The 17868-nt window shown below is 51.6% G+C and overlaps 1 protein-coding gene across 1 annotated transcript in view; it reads left to right on the top strand.

Moving 5' to 3' along the window:
• Positions 1-1659: 1659 nt before the first annotated feature.
• Positions 1660-17868, top strand: part of COL23A1 (collagen type XXIII alpha 1 chain) — a 347240-nt gene continuing 331031 nt past the window's right edge. Inside the window, exon 1 of the mRNA XM_054487618.2 lies at positions 1660-2142. Within this exon, the coding sequence (XP_054343593.1) occupies positions 1849-2142 (294 nt within the window). The 5' untranslated portion in view covers positions 1660-1848. The remainder of the gene's footprint in view (positions 2143-17868) is intronic.

Genomic DNA, 17868 nt, shown 5'->3' with positions numbered 1-17868 from the left:
CCAGGACCCAAATGGACACAAGTAAGTCATTTTCTTTTTTGCCTTTTAGAATGCGTTGTAGACAGTATTTCCATCTTAATTCAGCTGCCCCTTGGGCCACCTTAAATTGGGCAGTCTGGGAAGGTCTTTTAGAAGCAGTGAGGTTGAGGACCTTGATCTGGAGGATGAGGAGGGGCTTGCATTCCTGATCTGAGAGCAGGAATGCAGGTAGTGAGGTGGTAGGCAAGGGCAGAGGCCCAGGGGCCAGTGAGCTTGGCTTTTTCAATACACAGAAGCTTCTGGAACATGGCAAACAATACATGCAGTAACATTAACATAGGTAGGTGGTGTGCAGTTTATGTGCCTGTAAGAAATGTAGTGCTGACTTGTAAGAGGGTGTTGGCCTCTTTTCAGAATAGAGTGTCAAGTTTGCTTAGCACAAGTACTTTTCATTCTATTGGGCATACACTAGACTTTAGCACAGAGCCGAGGCTATCGACCATAATCCCCGGCCATCTCAGTTAAGGGAAAGAGACGGAACATGTTAGCCAGAGGCGCTCAACAGTTCTAAAAGGTGAGTATCCACAGAAATTAGACAACCGGAAGATATCCAGAGAGTGAGAGGGAAGATGGATATAATGTATTTTTCTTTAAAAAAAAAAAATGGTTGGGGGGTTACTCAAATCACAAAGATCTGAGCTACTGGTTTGTTGTTTTATTTAGGTATTACAGGAGTTAGCGAAAGAGTTACCTGGGACCCATTTAGGACGTGAATATGCCTGGTAGGAATCTGAACCCAGCCTGACTTCCAGCAGTTCTTCTCTTTCCTGCCACGACTTGTTAGTGCCACTCATTGTGTTCCCTGGACCCAGGCTGTGCGCCACAGCCTTCTTGCCTCAGCCCAGTGATTTCAATTTGCAGCAGAATCGCAGTACAGGTTAAGCGTGGTGCATACCAGATCATAATTTTTGGCCAAGTTGTGCGTCTAATACAGAATTAAGTCATCAGTTGAACAAGACTTGGAGTTCATTTTCTGACTCTTTCCCATTCGTTATAGTCTCAGTTTTCTCAAAAGCCCTCTCTAGGCCAGAAACAGTCTTAACCATTTTTGTTTCGCGCACCGAAGTCCGGCAGCTAACAACTCGAGAAGATTCTAAGAGGCGTATTTCTGTTTGGCGCAATCTCGACCCTGCCTCTCTAAATGTGAGTGCGCAGAGGTCGCTTTCCGCCACGAAGCGGCGCTAAGCCACCACCTAGGACAGACCCACTAAGTTTTTTACAGGATTTGAAGTTTTGAACTTTTACAAGTGTCAGAAAGGTTAATTCACAAGTTTAGAGGAATGCGCTAAGGCACGAGTGGTGGGTGCTCCAGCCAGGGGTGGGCTGCAGAAGGGGCGCGGTGTCGCTGGGCGCCCCTCCGACCTCTGGGGTCCACAGTGCGGACTTGGGCTGGGGAAGCCTCAGAGGTGCGTGCGGGGGCGGGTGCCGGCGCCCGGGACAGGTGAGGGCAGAGGTGCGCGCTGCGCGTGGGATCAGCCTGGCGTCGACCGGTGGCTCCGAGGAGCTAGATCCTTCCTCGCCCCCGCCCCCTCGCCGCGCGGGGCCAGCCCGGCCGCTCCTCCCCTGGGTGGGTCCCTGCTCCTTTTCTGGCAGGGTCTATTTGCATAGAGGAAACTGCCCAAAGTGGCCGCTGCGGAGGAGCTGGCGGCGGCGAAGGGGGCGTGCGCGGCGATCCGCTGCTACCCGGAGGCTAAGCCCCGCGCCCGGCGGACCTCGTGCCTCGGGCTGTCCCGCCTGCTCCTCTCGCACTCAGCCTCTGCCCCAGCTCAGCACCGCCCCCTCGGAGAGTCCACGCGCGACGAACGCGCCATGGGCCCAGGCGAGCGCGCCGGTGGCGGCGGCGACGCGGGGAAGGGCAATGCGGCGGGCGGCGGCGGCGGAGGGCGCTCGGCGACGACGGCCGGGTCCCGGGCGGTGAGCGCGCTGTGCCTGCTGCTCTCCGTGGGCTCGGCGGCTGCCTGCCTGCTGCTGGGTGTCCAGGCGGCCGCGCTGCAGGGCCGGGTGGCGGCGCTCGAGGAGGAGCGGGAGCTGCTGCGGAGCGCGGGGCCGCCAGGCGCCCTGGACGCCTGGGCCGAGCCGCACCTGGAGCGCCTGCTGCGGGAGGTGAGCGTCGGGGCGCGTGGCTGGGGCGGACTTGGGTGTGTCGGCTTGAGGGTGGCGGTGCGCTGGGAGCCGGGGGCAGCGTGCAGGTCTCTGGGAGCCGGAGGGTCGCCCGCCGGCTGCGTGCGCTCGGGGCCGTCCCAGAGATGGGCACGTCTGCGCCGAGGCGGAGGCTGGGGGTGCCGGCCCCAAGGGGTTTTGGGGTCTCCGCTCCGGCCTCAGGGTCCCGTGCCAGGCAGGCGGCCGCGGGAAAGGGGAAGGAGAGACCAGGGACTTTGGAGTAACAGACCTAGGGTCAGTCTCCACGGGGTGTGCGCTCGGACACGCCGCTTCCCGCCGGCGGCCAGAGTCGGGGATAAAGATGAGGCTCGTGGGAAGTATCTGGTAACTGTGACCAGTGGCACCTACTGTTCCTCACCAACGCTGGTACACACGGAGAGGCGGTGGTCACGGCGGAGGAAAGCCTCAGACAGGCCCGAGGGCTGGGCCCCTCTGTGCTCCAGTGTGTCTCCAGCAGCTCAGGCGCCAAGGCTGAGGCATCACCGTCGCACTGAGGCCTCGGGGATGGGGGTGGGGGCGCCCACATGACTTGGTAAGATGAGGGGAAGGAGAAACAACCGGGGGTGGAGGACCTGGATTCTGGTTTCAGGCGGTGCCATCTGGGGTGTGGGCTCGCAGGACATCCCGAGTTTCCCGTCCCTTACCTGGGAATCGCGACTTCCACAGCTTACTTGAAAGCTCATATGAGGCTCTGTGACACTTCTAAGGGTTAAGATTGCTGCTGTGTGTCTTCAAAGAAAGAGCTACCTTTGGGTCCTCAAAGCCCTCACCCAGCATGTTGGTCAAAGCCTCCACCTTTTGTGCAGCATGTGCGGCAGTTCTCCTCCCCACAAAACTGGACGGGCCCTGGTGGGCTGGCCAGAGCCTCCCCTGCCGAGCCTTCCTCCTCCTCCTGGGATAGATGGCTGCCCCAGACCCCAAGGTCACTGTCCAAGGGGGCATCCTCAATTGCTGTGTGAATACAGGCAGGGTTTCAAGGTGGAGGAGAGGGAGGACTGGCCTGTTCACCCCCAATTCCCTAGACTGCCCAGCTGGGATCTTTATTAATGTATCCAGCTGTGTTTCCAATGTTGAGTTCCTTTGGACTCCAAAGGAAAGTGGGAGAAGATGACTGCGTACCACACCTCCTTGTTCACCCCACCTGTTTCTTAGTCACTTTAATTTAAGCTAGGATCACATCTCTTCTAGCTGGGTTCTGGGTAAAATTGCTGCTTCATGAAATGATTTCCTATTTTATCCTTGAAAGGGCCTGCAGACTTCAGAACTCTCAGCCCTGCTGGCAATGGTTTCATAATTGCCGCCCATTATCTTTTGGCAAATCCCTGGAGACTAGGGTGTTGAATTGATTTATGGAGGGCCAGTAAAGTTTCTACCTGTTAGTGCTATAAGTGCGGCTGCTCTTTCTCATAGGAGGCCTCTCTTATTTGCTAAAAATAAACCGCAAGCCCTGATTGAGTAAATCAGAAGTCCTGATACAACCATTTTACAAGGAACTACAAATTGTGTCTATTTTAGGAGGGAGGGGCATCCTGGGCAGGCAGCCACTGCTGGGAAGTGTTGATTTTTGAGTCCTGAACTTCAGCGGGAGAGACTGTGCAGTTGCTCTCCCAGGCTTCCCCCGCAGCAGCACTGAATTTTACCTGGGTGAACTATAGTGCTTGAAAAATGAGTTATTGGACAGGGTGTGTGTTCTCTCTCTCTCTCCCTCTGTTCTTGATTAGAAAGGCAAGAGAAAAATTTAGAATCCAGGGAACCCTGTATTCTGGAGAATTTGCTGTGCCATTCACACGTGGTCCTGCTTGCTAATCCCAGCTGGGTATCTGAGGCGCATGCTGTGCATGGAGTGTAAGCTGGCTGGGTTTTCCCGCCAGTGGAGAGTCAGAGATGGTGCAGTATGAATGCAGTTGGGGTTGAACTTCTGGTTGTTTGGGTGGCCCCTGTGAGCAGCTTCTCTCTCCTAGGGTACCAGCCTGTTTCTGCTAGGAGCTATTCTTCTTGTAAATGTCACTGGATGGGAAATGTACACAGCCTGGTCGGTGACAATGAGTTCCTTGGCTGGGAGGAGAGCACTGTGGGAGGCACATACGGGGAATGAGTAATTAACTCTAATTAGATGTATGGATACTTTTTCAAGCCATTAGATATGAAAGCCAAATAAATATTGAACTGAAAATCTCGGAAGAAAAGAACATTTGTACTTGAAGCTGTTTTTCAGTTCTGATGTGTTCTCAGTGAAGCCTCTTTTAAGCCAACGCTGAAGTAGTTGTGTATGTGAGTGTGCGGGCAGATTGTCCTACAGCAAACTTGTTTCCAGAGAACCAGAGGCAGAAACCATGTCCACATTAAAGAAAAGACATCCTTGCCAACCATACATGGCTTTAATGTCAGGGGGAAAAAAAGCCAACAAAAGCCACTGTTAATATGGGACCCACTCTCTTTGTTCCCTTGGGAACAGAACTGTGAAATAACTTTTTCTGGGACTGGCTGATGTGCCCGATAATGAAGATACAGAAGCTACAAGAAAGGAATATTCGTGTCAACTCATGATCATTAAAGACCCTTCCCGTGGCACACAAAGGAAGAGATAAACAAGATTTCTGAGTAAGAGCCATGAATGATCGTATCTTCACTATGATGTGAAAATATTCATGCAAAAAAAATCTAATATTATCCTCTTAAAGTGCTTTAAATAGGTTGCCTAAGTAATCAATCCCCGCATCTTATACCTATAGTTACAATGTTATAAAAGCTTAAAACTTTAGAATACATGGCTTTCATAATACAGTAAAAAATGTAATGCAAGGATTAAAGAAATATTTAGTTGTATTCAGAGGAGACCATGCCAGCTTACAATGGATTTATTGTTGGCTGTTGGCCTTCTATTGTCCAGACCAATCAGTTTGAAAACAAGAAAAGCCCAGAGACTCGGAGTAAAGTTTACACATTTTCCTTCTCTCTTATCAACTCTATATATTGGTTAAATACTGTCAACCCAGAGTCAAATGGAGATTTTTCAGCCTCTTTGGTGGTTTGTCTACTTGTCAGGGCTGCTCTCTGCTGTCAGTTTTAATTAAGATGCCTATTTTTGAATTCTATGGCACAACTGGAGATGCAGTGTAAATCATAGCTACATTTGTTTCCTTGACATTTACTGGCTCCCAAAACAACAAAAAAAAAGTTTCCTTTCAATGACTTCCTGGCATGCTCACTTTCTCTCTCCACTCTTTTTTTTTTTTTTTCTTTTTCCTTGCAACAGTTTGGGAGAGCTTTATAATAATAGTAGCATGTTTAGAATGAGCCAAGGATTGGGGCGTTCCTTTCACAGACATATTTTGTCATTTTGGATTGGACTTTTCCACACTGGCTTTGAAGGTTTGAGACATGGCCCCTTAGGTTGGGGAATCTGTAAGCTGAATGAATTTATACCAGAGGCAGAGCAGAGCAGACTGTGCCGGAGGTTTCCTATCAGCAGAAGAGAGTTTGAGGCCTGGTCCCACCATTTACCAGCTCTGTCATCCAACCTCTTCCACTGCCTCTCCTCTGATAGTGTGGTCACAACTCCTATGTATGCAAATACGATAACAGACAGGAAAAGTACAGGATGGTAAATATGCTTTTGATGGCAGGTAACAGAATATCCGAGTGTCCTTACTTACCACATGCTACAGGAGAAGCTTGGAAGACGGTCAACACGTCCTGGGTCTGTCAGCGACCTGGCCACAACCGAGTGCCACTCGGTGTCTGCCATTCTCTAGTCCTTTCCTCATGGTCACAAGGTGGCTGCTGCAGCTGTGAACCTGTGTCTTCACCCAAGAGTAGCCTGGCTAGAAGGGGAGGGGCAGGGAAGACAGCGGTCTTCTTGAGAGGTTGTCTCTTTAATTTCAGTTCAGGGGAAAACTTTCCCACCTTTCAGCAGACTTACAGCCACTAGCCAGAGCTAGGTCACAGGGTCACCATCCCCCGTCACTGGCAAGGGTAATGTGATGGCCATAGGAGGCTTTGGCCAATCTTGACTCATCCCCTGAGGCTGGGCATATTGCCGCTGGAACAGAATTGAGGCTTTGGTAGGAAGGAAGACTGGGCATGGCTACTGGGGAGCAACCAACAGAGTCAGCCAGTGCTGTAGGGCATTACCCCAGCGTCAGCCAGGGATGTGGAATGTTACTCCAGCATCATCCAGGGCTGTGGAGTGTTACCCCAGCGTCAACCAGGGCTGTGGAGTGTTACCCCAGCGTCATCCAGGGCTGTGGAGTGTTACCCCAGCGTCATCCAGGGCTGTGGAGTGTTACCCCAGCGTCATCCAGGGCTGTGGAGTGTTACCCCAGCGTCAACCAGGGCTGTGGAGTGTTACCCCAGCGTCATCCAGGGCTGTGGAGTGTTACCCCAGCGTCATCCAGGGCTGTGGAGTGTTACCCCAGCGTCATCCAGGGCTGTGGAGTGTTACCCCAGCGTCATCCAGGGCTGTGGAGTGTTACCCCAGCGTCAACCAGGGATGTGGAGTGTTACTCCCACATCAGTCAGGGCTGCGGAGTGTTACCCTATAGTCAGCTGGGGCCATAGAGTGTTACCCGAGCGTCAGCCGGGGCCACGAGTGTTACCCCAGGGTCAGCTGTGGAGTGTTACCCCAGTGTCTGCTGGGGCCATGGAATGTTTCTGCTGTCACCCCAGAGGAGGCTGGGGCAGAGTGGGGGTTCAGTCATCCACTGGCCCGCCTAAGTTTTCATAACCGGGCCTTCCTTCCACTTTGGTGTTTCCCAAGCACCACATTTTGGGAACATTCTTCAACCACAAAATTTCTGCCTCACTTGGGGCTCTGCTGTCCAGCTGTGCTGCCGGCCACAGCTGAAGGGAAGGTTGCTGGGTTTGGGATTGTCTCTGGCGCAGTCCCGTTGGTTGCAGTCTTTGGCCTTTAACCCTTGAGCAGATGCTGCTCTGCCCCCGAAGTGAGTGACTAAGGGTGGCACTCTAGGACGTTGCTTGCCAGCTTTCCCATATCGTAGCACATGCAAAGAATGGTGGCACTTCCCTCACTGCAGGAACGGAAGAGGACGCTAGGCTGGAGGTGACCAGCCACTCCCCAGTCCCCAAGGACCAAGGCAGTCAGTCTACCCAGAGACCACATACGGTGCCCCTGCACCCACTCGGTGTGTCTGGGAAGCTCTGTTACCCTCTCCTATCCTGCCTTTCCCCCAGCTCCTTGGCTTTCTTAGCAGCCGTATCTGACTGTGGCCTCCAAATCCCCTTCCAGAGCGGGTGCAGTTAGAGTCACGGTCGCCAGAGCAGGCTGTCCCTCCTTCCCTCACCGAGCAGCATCCCATTAGCTTCAACCTTTCTAGATGCCTTTGGATACTTTTACCCTCAAATAGCAATGTGACATGACTCCAAGATGGTGCAGCTTCAATTTAAAAGAATTCAGGCTGGGGCATGGTGGCTTACACCTATAATCTCAGTGCTTTGGGGGACCAAGGTGGGTGCATAACTTGAGCCCAGGAGTTCAAGACCAGCTTGGACGATATAGCAAGACCTCATCTCTATTTAAAAAAAAGAAAAAAAATATATATATGTATTTATTTCTAGGGGTGTGTGTGTGTGTGTGTGTGGCCAGGTGCAGTGGCTCATGCCTGTAATCCCAGCACTTTGGGAGGCTGAGGTGGGTTGATCACCTGAGGTCAGGAGTTTGAGACCAGCCTGGACAACATGGCGAAACCCTCTCTCTACTAAAAACACAAAATTTAGCCAGGCTTGGTGACATGCGCCTGCAATCCCAGCTACTTGCGAGGCTGAGGCATGAGAATCACTTGAATCCGGCAGGCGGAGGTTGCAGTGAGCCAAGATCATGGCACTGTACTCTACCTGGGTGAATACATCTAAAAAATAATAATAATTAGCTGGGCATGGTGGTGCAAGCCTGTAGTCCCAGCTACTCGAGACACTGAGGTGTGAGGATTGCTCGAGCCCAGGTGTTTAAGGTTGCAGTGAGCCATGATTGTGCCACTGCACTCCAGCCTGGGTGACAGACTGAGGCTGTTTCAACAACAAATAAAAATCGGGGAAAAAAGAGGGGGGGAATTAATTAGCTTGAGTAATGGAGAAGTCCAGGCTAGTGTCTGTGTAGGCACGGCTCGAGGTGCCCGGATTTTGTTTCTTCCTCTTGGCTCCATATTTCTCAAGGATGCCCTCACTCTCCCCATAAAATGCCAGGGAAGCTTCCAGCAACTCCAGATTCACATCCTTAGTGTTAGTTTCTGTTTTCCAACAGTCCCAGCAGAAATTCCCTAATTCCCTCTGATGGACCAGTGTGGATTGCCTGCATTTATCAATATAAACGGCCTGCACCTAACAATACGGATTACCCGTCCTGGTCACTGAGACCTGCAGGGCAGCCTCTCGATGGACGAGGCTCAGTTGTGTCTGTGTGTGTGTGTTCATGTGTGTGCACGATCAACCCCACTGGAGCTCTAGGGACCAAGAAGTGAAAGCTGATCCCAAAGGACAATTTGGAGTGTTGTTATTGGAAGAAAGGGGAGAGGACGTGAGGCCGGTAAAACCAGTAGGTGACCATCCAAGGAACAGGGTGAGAAGCTTGGGCTCTAAGCTGGAGCTGTGTTCTAGAGAAATTCCACCTCGATGGCATGAAACTCAATGAAAGGATTTTTGATCCAGTGGGGTGGCCAGTGGGTGCTTGTTCTGTAGAGGTTTATGTACATTGATAAATTTGGGTTTATCTGTAACAGTGTCGAAATCTGTGTTTCTCTGTATATACTGTGCTTACAAAATGTGAGCTTTACAAGTTACTTCAAATCCTAAAAGTTGCCCACAACAGCCTCATGAGATGTACAGACAGAGGTTACTGTCATTGTTTTACAGGGGGAGAAATGTCACAGAGGTGGAAGAGCATGCAGGGCCAGGCCTGAGCTCCCTTAGGTTTGCAGCCTGCCTTGGAAGAAGGGAGTGAAAAGGACGAATGTCTGTGAACCCTGTGTGTGGGTTTGGCACTCAGTCTGGGACAGTGCGGGTGTGCCCAGGTCAGGCCATCTGCTCCCAGGTCCCTGTTTCTCTGCCCACTTTCATCAGCTTCCTGGGGAATGTTCTCACGGGGAGTGTTCTCAGAGGATGTCTCTGGCCTAGTTGGGGAGTCTGGGGAGTAGCCCAAGTCCTCGGGACCTGGAATGGTGAGGTGCGTATAGCTTGGGGGTTGTCACGCCTTGCTTGGTGCTTTTGGAGGGCAGAGTCTGGAAGAGGAAAATGCTGAGGGCTGGAGGGGAAGGCTCTAGATGAGGAGCCTGGGGGCCTCTCTGAGCCTCAGTTCTGGCTGTGAAGTAGGGCTGGCGCAGCCAGGGGTGTGCTGTGAGCCCTGTGCCCCGCTGTCCTGTGCTTCCAGGACCTCGCGAAGTGTGGATGTGATCCTACACCTTCAGAGGAGCCCTCTCTGCCCCACAGATTTCTACATTGCTCCCTTCTCTCGAAATAATTCTGAGTCCCTCCCTGGGGCAGTGGCGGGTGTTGGGGAGGTAGAGATCCTTCACAGTGCCCTCCTCCAGGCAGCTGCACATCGCATTCTTGCCCCTTGACGTACCCATTAGTGCTCCGGCTCCTGCTGCCTGCCGCTGAGCTGTGGCTGCCTCCTTTACCTAGGCTCTCAGGTCGGGAAATGGCATGATGGCTTTGCCCATCCTTCTCTCCCTTCCTTTTTTTTTTTTTTTTTTTTTTTTTGAGACAGAGTCTCATCCTGTCTCCCAGGCTGGAGTGCAGTGGTGTGCTCATAGCTCACTGCAGTCTTGAACTCCTGGCCTCAAACAGGCTTCCTGCCTCAGCCTCCCAAAATGCTGAGATTACAGAGCTGAGCTACTGCACCTGTTCCCCCTGCCCTGCGCTTTTTTCTTTTTTAAATAACCAAGCTATGTCTTGATTTAGCATGATGAATGTTACCCAATAATCTTACCATCCTAAACCAAGGGCTATTTAACTTTCTGCATAATCCTTTCTCATCCATCCTGTAGACAGATATTTGCTCACCTAATTTTAACCACAGGATGCATACCGTTTATACCTTGCTTTTAAACTGTACAGCAGACACGTTTTTCCAGGTGATGCATCATCTTTAGGGTCATGTTTGATGAGTGTATCGTATATCCCATCAAGAAAATCTTGTATATCCCATCAAGAAAATCTTGTATATCCCATCAAGAAAATCTGCATCCTATTATCAACGTGGCATACACCCTCCCCCTATTTTTGTTAATGCAGATAATGGTACAGTCAGTGGTTTTGAGGGGAAAGTTTCTTTCTTCTGTTATTCTTTGGGATGTGGAGTAACTGGATACAGAAGGATGTCTTTCGGGCTTTGTTTTTCGTTTTAATTTTTTTTTTTTTTTTTGAGACGGAATCTCACTCTGTTGCCCAGGCTGGAGTGCAGTGGCTTACTGCAACCTCTGTCTCCCGGGTTCAAGCGATTCTCCTGCCTCAGCCTCCCGAGTAGCTGGGATTACAGGTGCGCACCACCATGCCTGGCTAATTTTTGTATTTTTAGTAGAGTCGGAGTTTCACCATGTTGGCCAGGATGGTCTTGAACTCCTGACCTCAGGTGATTCGCCTGCCTTGGCCTCCCAAAGTGCTGGGATTACAGGCATGAGCCACCACGCTCAGCCTTCTTTTAATTTTAGAACATCTGAGTTTGAGACAGACAGGTTTCTCCTCCTGTGGTATTCGGAAGCTGTGGGACCATTATGAAATTGTGCTTCAAGTTTTATAATGGGCAATGTGGATTCAATATATCTTTTAGTTGAATTTTTAATTTCAGTTGGATTTATCATTGTTGTAGAAAGCAAAAAGCAATTGATAACAAAGAAAGCCTTTAAGTTTGAAGGTTTCATTTCAGAATTAGGCCCCTGTATCAGTTTGGTGTGGAAACTTTCTTTCTTTTTGAGATAGAGTCTCGCTCTGTCACCCAGGCAGGTGTGTAGTGGCGTGATGACAGCTCACCGCAGCCTCCACTCCTGGGCTCAGGTGATCCTTCCGTCTCAGCCTCCCGAGTAGCTGGGACTACAGGTGAGCACCACCACAGCTGGCTAATTTGTAAAGTTTTTGTCTTGCTGTGTTGACCAGGCTGGTCTTTCACTGCTGGGCTCAAGCAACCCTCCCACCTTGGCCTTCCAAAGTGTTGAGATTACAGGCATGAGCCAACCACACCCGGCCAGAAACCTTTCTTGAGCAGCATTTAGTGGTGCCAGGCACTGTGCTTGGTCCTCACTGTGATTTGTCATTATGTGAATGAATGTAATTCAGTTTGGGAAAATTCTCCAGAGGCCACACACCACCTCCAGCTTTCTCCCTTATGCAGTTTTCATCATGTGTTGAATCAGGATTAATCTTTAATTGTTGACATAGGCATGCAGAGAACATCCCTTCATCATGTCCAGAAACATATTTCAGGACTAAGCACAAACCACTGGGAAAAAAAAATAAGCTTGCAGATGTCTTCTGAAAGTCACGTGTCGGCGTACTCCTAGAGGCTACAGGAGAAACAACTGTGTGCGTCCCATGTGTGTCCTGGGCAGAGGATTCACATGTCCTCTAGTTTTGTTTTTTTTTTTCTTTTTTTTGAGATGGAGTCTCAGTCTGTCGCCCAGGCTGGAGTATAATGGCACGATCTCGGCTCACTGCAGCCTCCGCCTCTCAGGTTCAAGTGATTCTACTGCCTCAGCCTCTGGAGTAGCTGGGATTACAGGCATGCGCCATCACACCCGGCTAAGTTTTGTATTTTTAGTAGAGATGGAGTTTCACCATGTTGGCCAGACTGTTCTCTAACTCCTGATCTCAAGTGATCCACCTGCCTTGGCCTCCCAAAGTGCTGGGATTACAGGTGTGAGCCATCATGCCTGGCCTCATGTCCTCTAGTTTCTCAACAGCCTCCTCTCTCTACAGCTGCTCTATCATGGATAAGATGGGATCCAGCCTCCCAGAGAGGGGCAGCGATTGGCCCCTGGTGGCAGTGGGCACCTGAACCTAGGTGACCCAGTAACCTCACTCCTAATCCCTAGCCCTTTCCACAGCCTCATGGCAGACCTGGTGGAAACAATGATTTGGCTTTGAGCAGCAGCTTTTTCTGCGAGTGTGGACATCCTTGTAGACATCTGTAAGGGATGGATGCGTGGAGTGGCAGGGAAGACTTCAGCCTTGGCCAGAAGCGGTGGCTCATGCCTGTAATCCCAGCACTTTGGGAGTCCGAGGCGGGTGGATCACAGGGCCAAGAGTTCGAGACCAGCCTGGCAAACATGGTGAAACCCTGTCTCTCCTAAAAGTACAAGAATTAGCCGTGCACAGTAGTGGGTGTCTGTAATCCCAGCTACTCGGGAAGCTGAGGTGGGAGAATCTCTTGAACCCAGGAGGCAGAGGTTGCAGTGAGCCGACGTCTCGCCACTGCACTCTAGCCTAGGCGACAGAGCAAGACTCTGTCTCAAAACAAACAAACAAACAAGACTTCAGCCTTGAGGTCACCCAGGTTCACATCCCAGCACTGCTATTTTCCAGCTGTGTGACCTCCGGTAAATGAGTGTTTTTCCAAACCTCAGTTTGCCCATCTGTTAAACAGGGATTATAGTACTTGTCTCACAAAGTTTCTGTGAGAATTAAACAAGGGGATGTTTCCCAAGCGCTCAGCGTATCGTGCACACCCTGAACATGGCTGCTGGTGTTAGAATTTTTTCTTTGACTGAATCTGGAAGGAATGTCTACATCTGTTTGCTCATCGGGGTCCCATGGTGACACGGCTGACTTTAAGATTCTTTTAACACCGGGATTCTGCCATCCTATTAAGGATATACAGAAGCAAAAAAGCTGTTAGCACATGTCCAGCTTCTGAGTCAAGGAGCAGAGAAATGTGAGTTGGTTGTTGAAGAAATGCAAAGACTGAATTTGCTTCATGATCCCATTTTTTGGTTTATCATCTGAGCAGACTGAGACTTTCCATTAATTTAAAAAAGTCATGACCAAAATAAAAATAAAATTATTCATGAAAATAATCGTATGGATTTGTCATTGTGAAAGGGCACACAAATACCTAATCAATTTGCTTTTAAGAGAGTCCTCTGTCTCAAAAAAAAAAAAAAAAAGTCTGTTTTTGTAATCATGTAGTATGGCAGCAACACGGCGAAATGCTCGTGGTTAATCTGGTGAGCTAGAGGCTTCACACACATCTGCTTCGCTTCACATTGGTAAATGAGAAAATCTATTCTCCTGATGTAGCCACGGAATTTTTGGGGGGCGGGGGTGGGTGGGGGAAGGCGGTGCTTGCAAATGGGTAATGGCAACTTCTAAAATGGAATTTGTTTCCAACTCTGAGCTGTGAAACAAAGCATAAAGCAATTACAATGTATTTGAAAAGACAGTTTAAATAAAATCTACTCAACTTTGGGCCTCCTGGGAGGAACATCACACAAAAAATGCCGGATCTGTTCATTGATTTAACTGTGCTTTAACTGCGCCTTTTTGTGTGAGGCTTGGGCGGTGGGTTATCTCCTACAGCATCTTTTCAGACCAGGGTCGTGGTACAGCCAAGAAGGGAAGATGCCCGTGATGTCAAGGGGACTCGAGTGTGTGTGAGCGTGAGCTAGTGTGAGGGTGGAAGTGTGTGTGTGTGTGCCAGGAGTATGCATGCATGTGTGTGTACATGGGTGTGTGTGCACGTGTGTGCCAGGAGTATGCATGTGTGTGTACATGGGTGTGTGTGCACGTGTGTGCCAGGAGTATGCATGTGTGCATGTGTGTGTACATGGGTGTATGTGTGCACATGTGTGCATGTATGCATATGCATATAAATATACCTGTGTGTGCATGAGTGTGTGTGTGCATGTGGGTGTGTGCATGCTGTGTGGGCACTGTACAGGCATCTCACTTAGAAAGTGAGAGACTTCATAAGGTACCCAGATAGGACCAGCCTGACCTTATCGCCTGACCGTGGAAGTTATCCCGTCCAAGTTTCCCCGAAAGACCCCGTAGCTGGGCCCTGACCGCTCGTGCAGTGGCCTTTAGAATTGGGAGGCCTGGGTCTGAGTCCAGAGCTGCCTCTGAACCGGCCAGCGTCCTGGGACAAGTTGGTTGACTTTTCCGAACCTCGGCTTCCTCTTCTGGAAAGGGGCTGGCCGAATCCGCCTCGCTGGTCTTGGTGAGGACTGAGCAATGGCCCCTCTGGGGCTGCCCGGTGGGGGCGCAGCGCGGCCGGAGGCGCCCCCTTGACACTCACTCTAGTCTGGGCTGGTACAGAGACCCCATCCAGGCAGCGGGGGGCAGGCGCGGGTTCCGGGAGGGCCCTGGGCTGTTCCCCAGGTCTCCTCCCCGGGCCCCGCGCGCCAGGCCCTGCTGAAAGCCCCAGCGGGTTCCCCGGGTCCTGTCCCCGGTGAGTGCCTGAGCTTCCCCCTGCAGCTCCGCGCCGAGGTGGCGGTGTCATGGGCTGAATCGTGTACCTCCTCCACGTGGCGAAGTCCTCACCCCTGGGCCTCCGGATGCGGCCGCCCGTGGGGATGGGGTCTTTAAAGAGGCGGATGAGGTGGCACAGGTCGTTGTGGGGGTCCCTAATCCAACAGGGCTGGTGTCCCGGCGACCCGAGAAGAGGAGACGCGGCCAGCACGCTGGGGCCACCGGCCGCAGGGAGAGGGCTGGGGAGGAAGCAGGCGCCGCCAGGGCGAGGGGCCTCGGAGCCGCGCGGGAATGAACTGCGGGCCGCGCCCCGGGCTCCGGACCACCCGCGGGCCCCCCGGACGGCAGAGCAGGGACCCGCTGGGCCTTGGGAGCTGGGCTGAGCGAGGGGCGCCGGGGCCTCGGCCCACAGGGCGCGGAGGCGCTGACGGCGACGGGGAAGACCCCGGCGGGGAGTCCGCAGGCAGAAGCGCTACTCACTGGGGACACAGGCGCCGCGCTGGGGGCCGGGCGCAGCGGGGAACGCATCTCCGCGGGGTGACCCGGCACAGCGGCCGGCGCCGCGCTGCTCGCCTGCTCCAAAGCCGGACCCGGGCGGCCTCCCGTGCAGGCGGGGTGGGGGCGGCGCTGCCCGAGAGGCCCGCGCTGGAGGCGGAGGCCTGGCGCCTCCGAGGACAGGACCCAGAGGCCGGCGCGGCGGCAGCCGGGGGACCCGCTGGGGCTTTTAGCAGGGCCTGGCGCGCGGGGCCCGGGGAGGAGACCGCGGCTGTGGTGAGGAGAGGGTTCGAGGATCAGGAACAGCCCAGGGCCCTCCACGACCCCGCGCCTGTCCCCGCTCCTACCGCCCGGATGGGTCTCTGTGCCAGCCCAGCATGGTGAACCCTGGAGGGCGGGTTCTGAGAAGCCGTGTGTGTCTTTGAAAAATCATGAGGACGGGCTCGGTGGGTGGCTCACGCCCGTAATCCCAGCACTTTGGGAGGCCGAGGCGGGTGGATCACGAGGTCAGGGGTTCGAGACCAGCCTCGCCAATATGGCGAAACTCCGTCTCTACTAAAAATGCAAAAATTAGGCGTGGTGGCGGGCGCCTGTAGTCCCAGCTACTTGGGAGGCTGAGGCAGGAGAATCGGTTGAACCCGGGAGGCAGAGGTTGCAGTGAGCTAACATCATGCCACTTGACTCCAGCCTGGGGCGACAGAGTGAAACTCCGTCTAAAAAATAATAATAATGAATGGGAACGCCAGTGGGCTATTGGGCAGAAGGGCAAGACTTTTTCAGCCAGTATGCTTTAGGGAACTGAACTTTGCTTGAAAAAACTACCCTCGCAAAATCATCCCCAACGGCTGTAAGTTGGAGCTCCCAGCATCGACTTGCTACACAAGGAGAAACACAGTCTGAAAAGGTATTGAGGGACTGCCAAAAGCACTGTGGCTTCGTGACCTTCGAGCCCCTCTGGACATCACTGTCCAGGCCAATTTGAGTTGGGTTTTTATCCATTGCTACTAGAGGAATCAATGGATTGACTTGCTCGATTGGAAGATTGTGAAGTAGTTGTGGCTACAGTCATATTCTGAACACCTGGTGTATGTGAGTTTCTCTGAGGACAGATATGCCTGGCAAAACTTGGAGCAAGTGAAGGTGGGCCTGGTCCCCGCTTCCTTCCTATCCTGAGCCCCTTCTCGTCACCCCCAACACAATGGCTCATGCACTTTTCTTGCCTTTCCCAGGAACTGTCCTGCGTTCTGTTTCTGCTCTCACAGCAATCAGTCTCCTGAATAGTGAGGACCAGGTGGCAGGTGCCTTGTCTGTGGGAAGAGCACGGGACCTGCTGTGAGAAGACTTGCTTTTTAGTTCCAGCTTTGCCACTGCCCATCTAGGTGGTCTAGGTGAGCCATGGAACTGCTTGAGATTTATTTTCCAACAAGATAGGTGGAAATAATAATAACCCATAATCTTCTGCAGGAGCTCCTAGTGAGGGCCTAAGGAGGTAACACATAGGAGTGTGTTGTGAACGGCAAATTAACAAGAAAAACGTGTTGTTAATAAGCAGCTGAATATGTGGCTTTCCTTGGGATACGCTGCATTTTCAAAGAGGGTCTTTGAAGAGGGACGCTCCTTCATTCCCTACACGAATGAAGCTGTAATGGTGAAAAGACAGCCTTAGGAAGGGTTGTATTTTGAGGTTAAGAGGTACTTCCTAACTGCCCAATTATTCCTTAGTTTTGTGGCTGACTTCATTCCCAGGAGAGTAGTTAAGACCTGGAGGTTCCTGTTCCCTAAAGGAGGACACTTTTCTTTTCATTGGAGGATATTTCTGCAGCACTCATAAGGCAAGAAGTGGTGTTGAAAAAGGATGGACCAAATGAACAGCCTGGCTCCCCTTGACGCTAAGAATACAGGTGGGGGGCTGTGCGGAGCTGTCCTTTCCTTCTTCTGAAGGTAAAAAAGCGACTGACACGTAAAAGATACCAGGATGAAGATTGCTAGTTAATGACTGCTAAGAACTTGAAAGCAAATGAAGAGTTGTCCCAAAGGAACAGGCTGGGAAGTATTGATCTCACACGCCAAATCAGGTAAGTGCCTGGATTCCTATTGAGCAGGAGTGCTGGAGAAGGGACTCTGGTTTGAAGAGATGTCAGGTGGATGGTGTCCTCGTTCTCTCCAACTCGGAGATGCTAAGCTGAATACCTTCAGCGTTTAGCGGTCATGAAGCGGGAAAGACAACATAGATTGTCTTGTTTCTTGACACTTCAAACCAGTTGCCGCAAGAAACAGAATGCTGTATTTTTGACCCACCCTTTTGGAGTAAGCTTCTCTTTCAGAGTGTGTGCATTTCTGGGGAAACAATTTATGTTATCTGAATGCCTCCCTGCAAGGAGCATTTAAGCGGCTTCCAAATATTTCCTGGAAGCAACCTTTTCATTGGCATCTGTGTAACAAACAGCAGTATTTGTGGAGTCATCCAACCCCATGGCGAGTAGAATGCTTGGACAAATTGAGGGGCTGGCATGGTTTCCTTGTGGGATTCCACTGAGAATTTCCCTCCACATCCTGCAACTTACTTTTTTTCTTTTGTTCTAACTCTTAAAAAAGAAAGGATATAATTTACACACAATAAAATCACAGATTTTAAGTGTAGAGTTAGATGGATATTGACAAATATATGCACCCATGACCAACATCTCCAATAAGTACAGAATATTTTTAACATCTCAGAAAATTCCCTATGCCCCTTTCTTGTCTCCACCCGGAGGTAAC

The sequence above is a fragment of the Pongo pygmaeus genome, chromosome 4, assembly GCF_028885625.2.
Source record: "Pongo pygmaeus isolate AG05252 chromosome 4, NHGRI_mPonPyg2-v2.0_pri, whole genome shotgun sequence".
In the NCBI taxonomy this organism is placed as follows: Eukaryota; Metazoa; Chordata; class Mammalia; order Primates; family Hominidae; genus Pongo; species Pongo pygmaeus.
The sequence above is the reverse complement of the archived record's forward strand: the minus strand, read 5'-3'. Positions and strand labels throughout refer to the sequence as shown.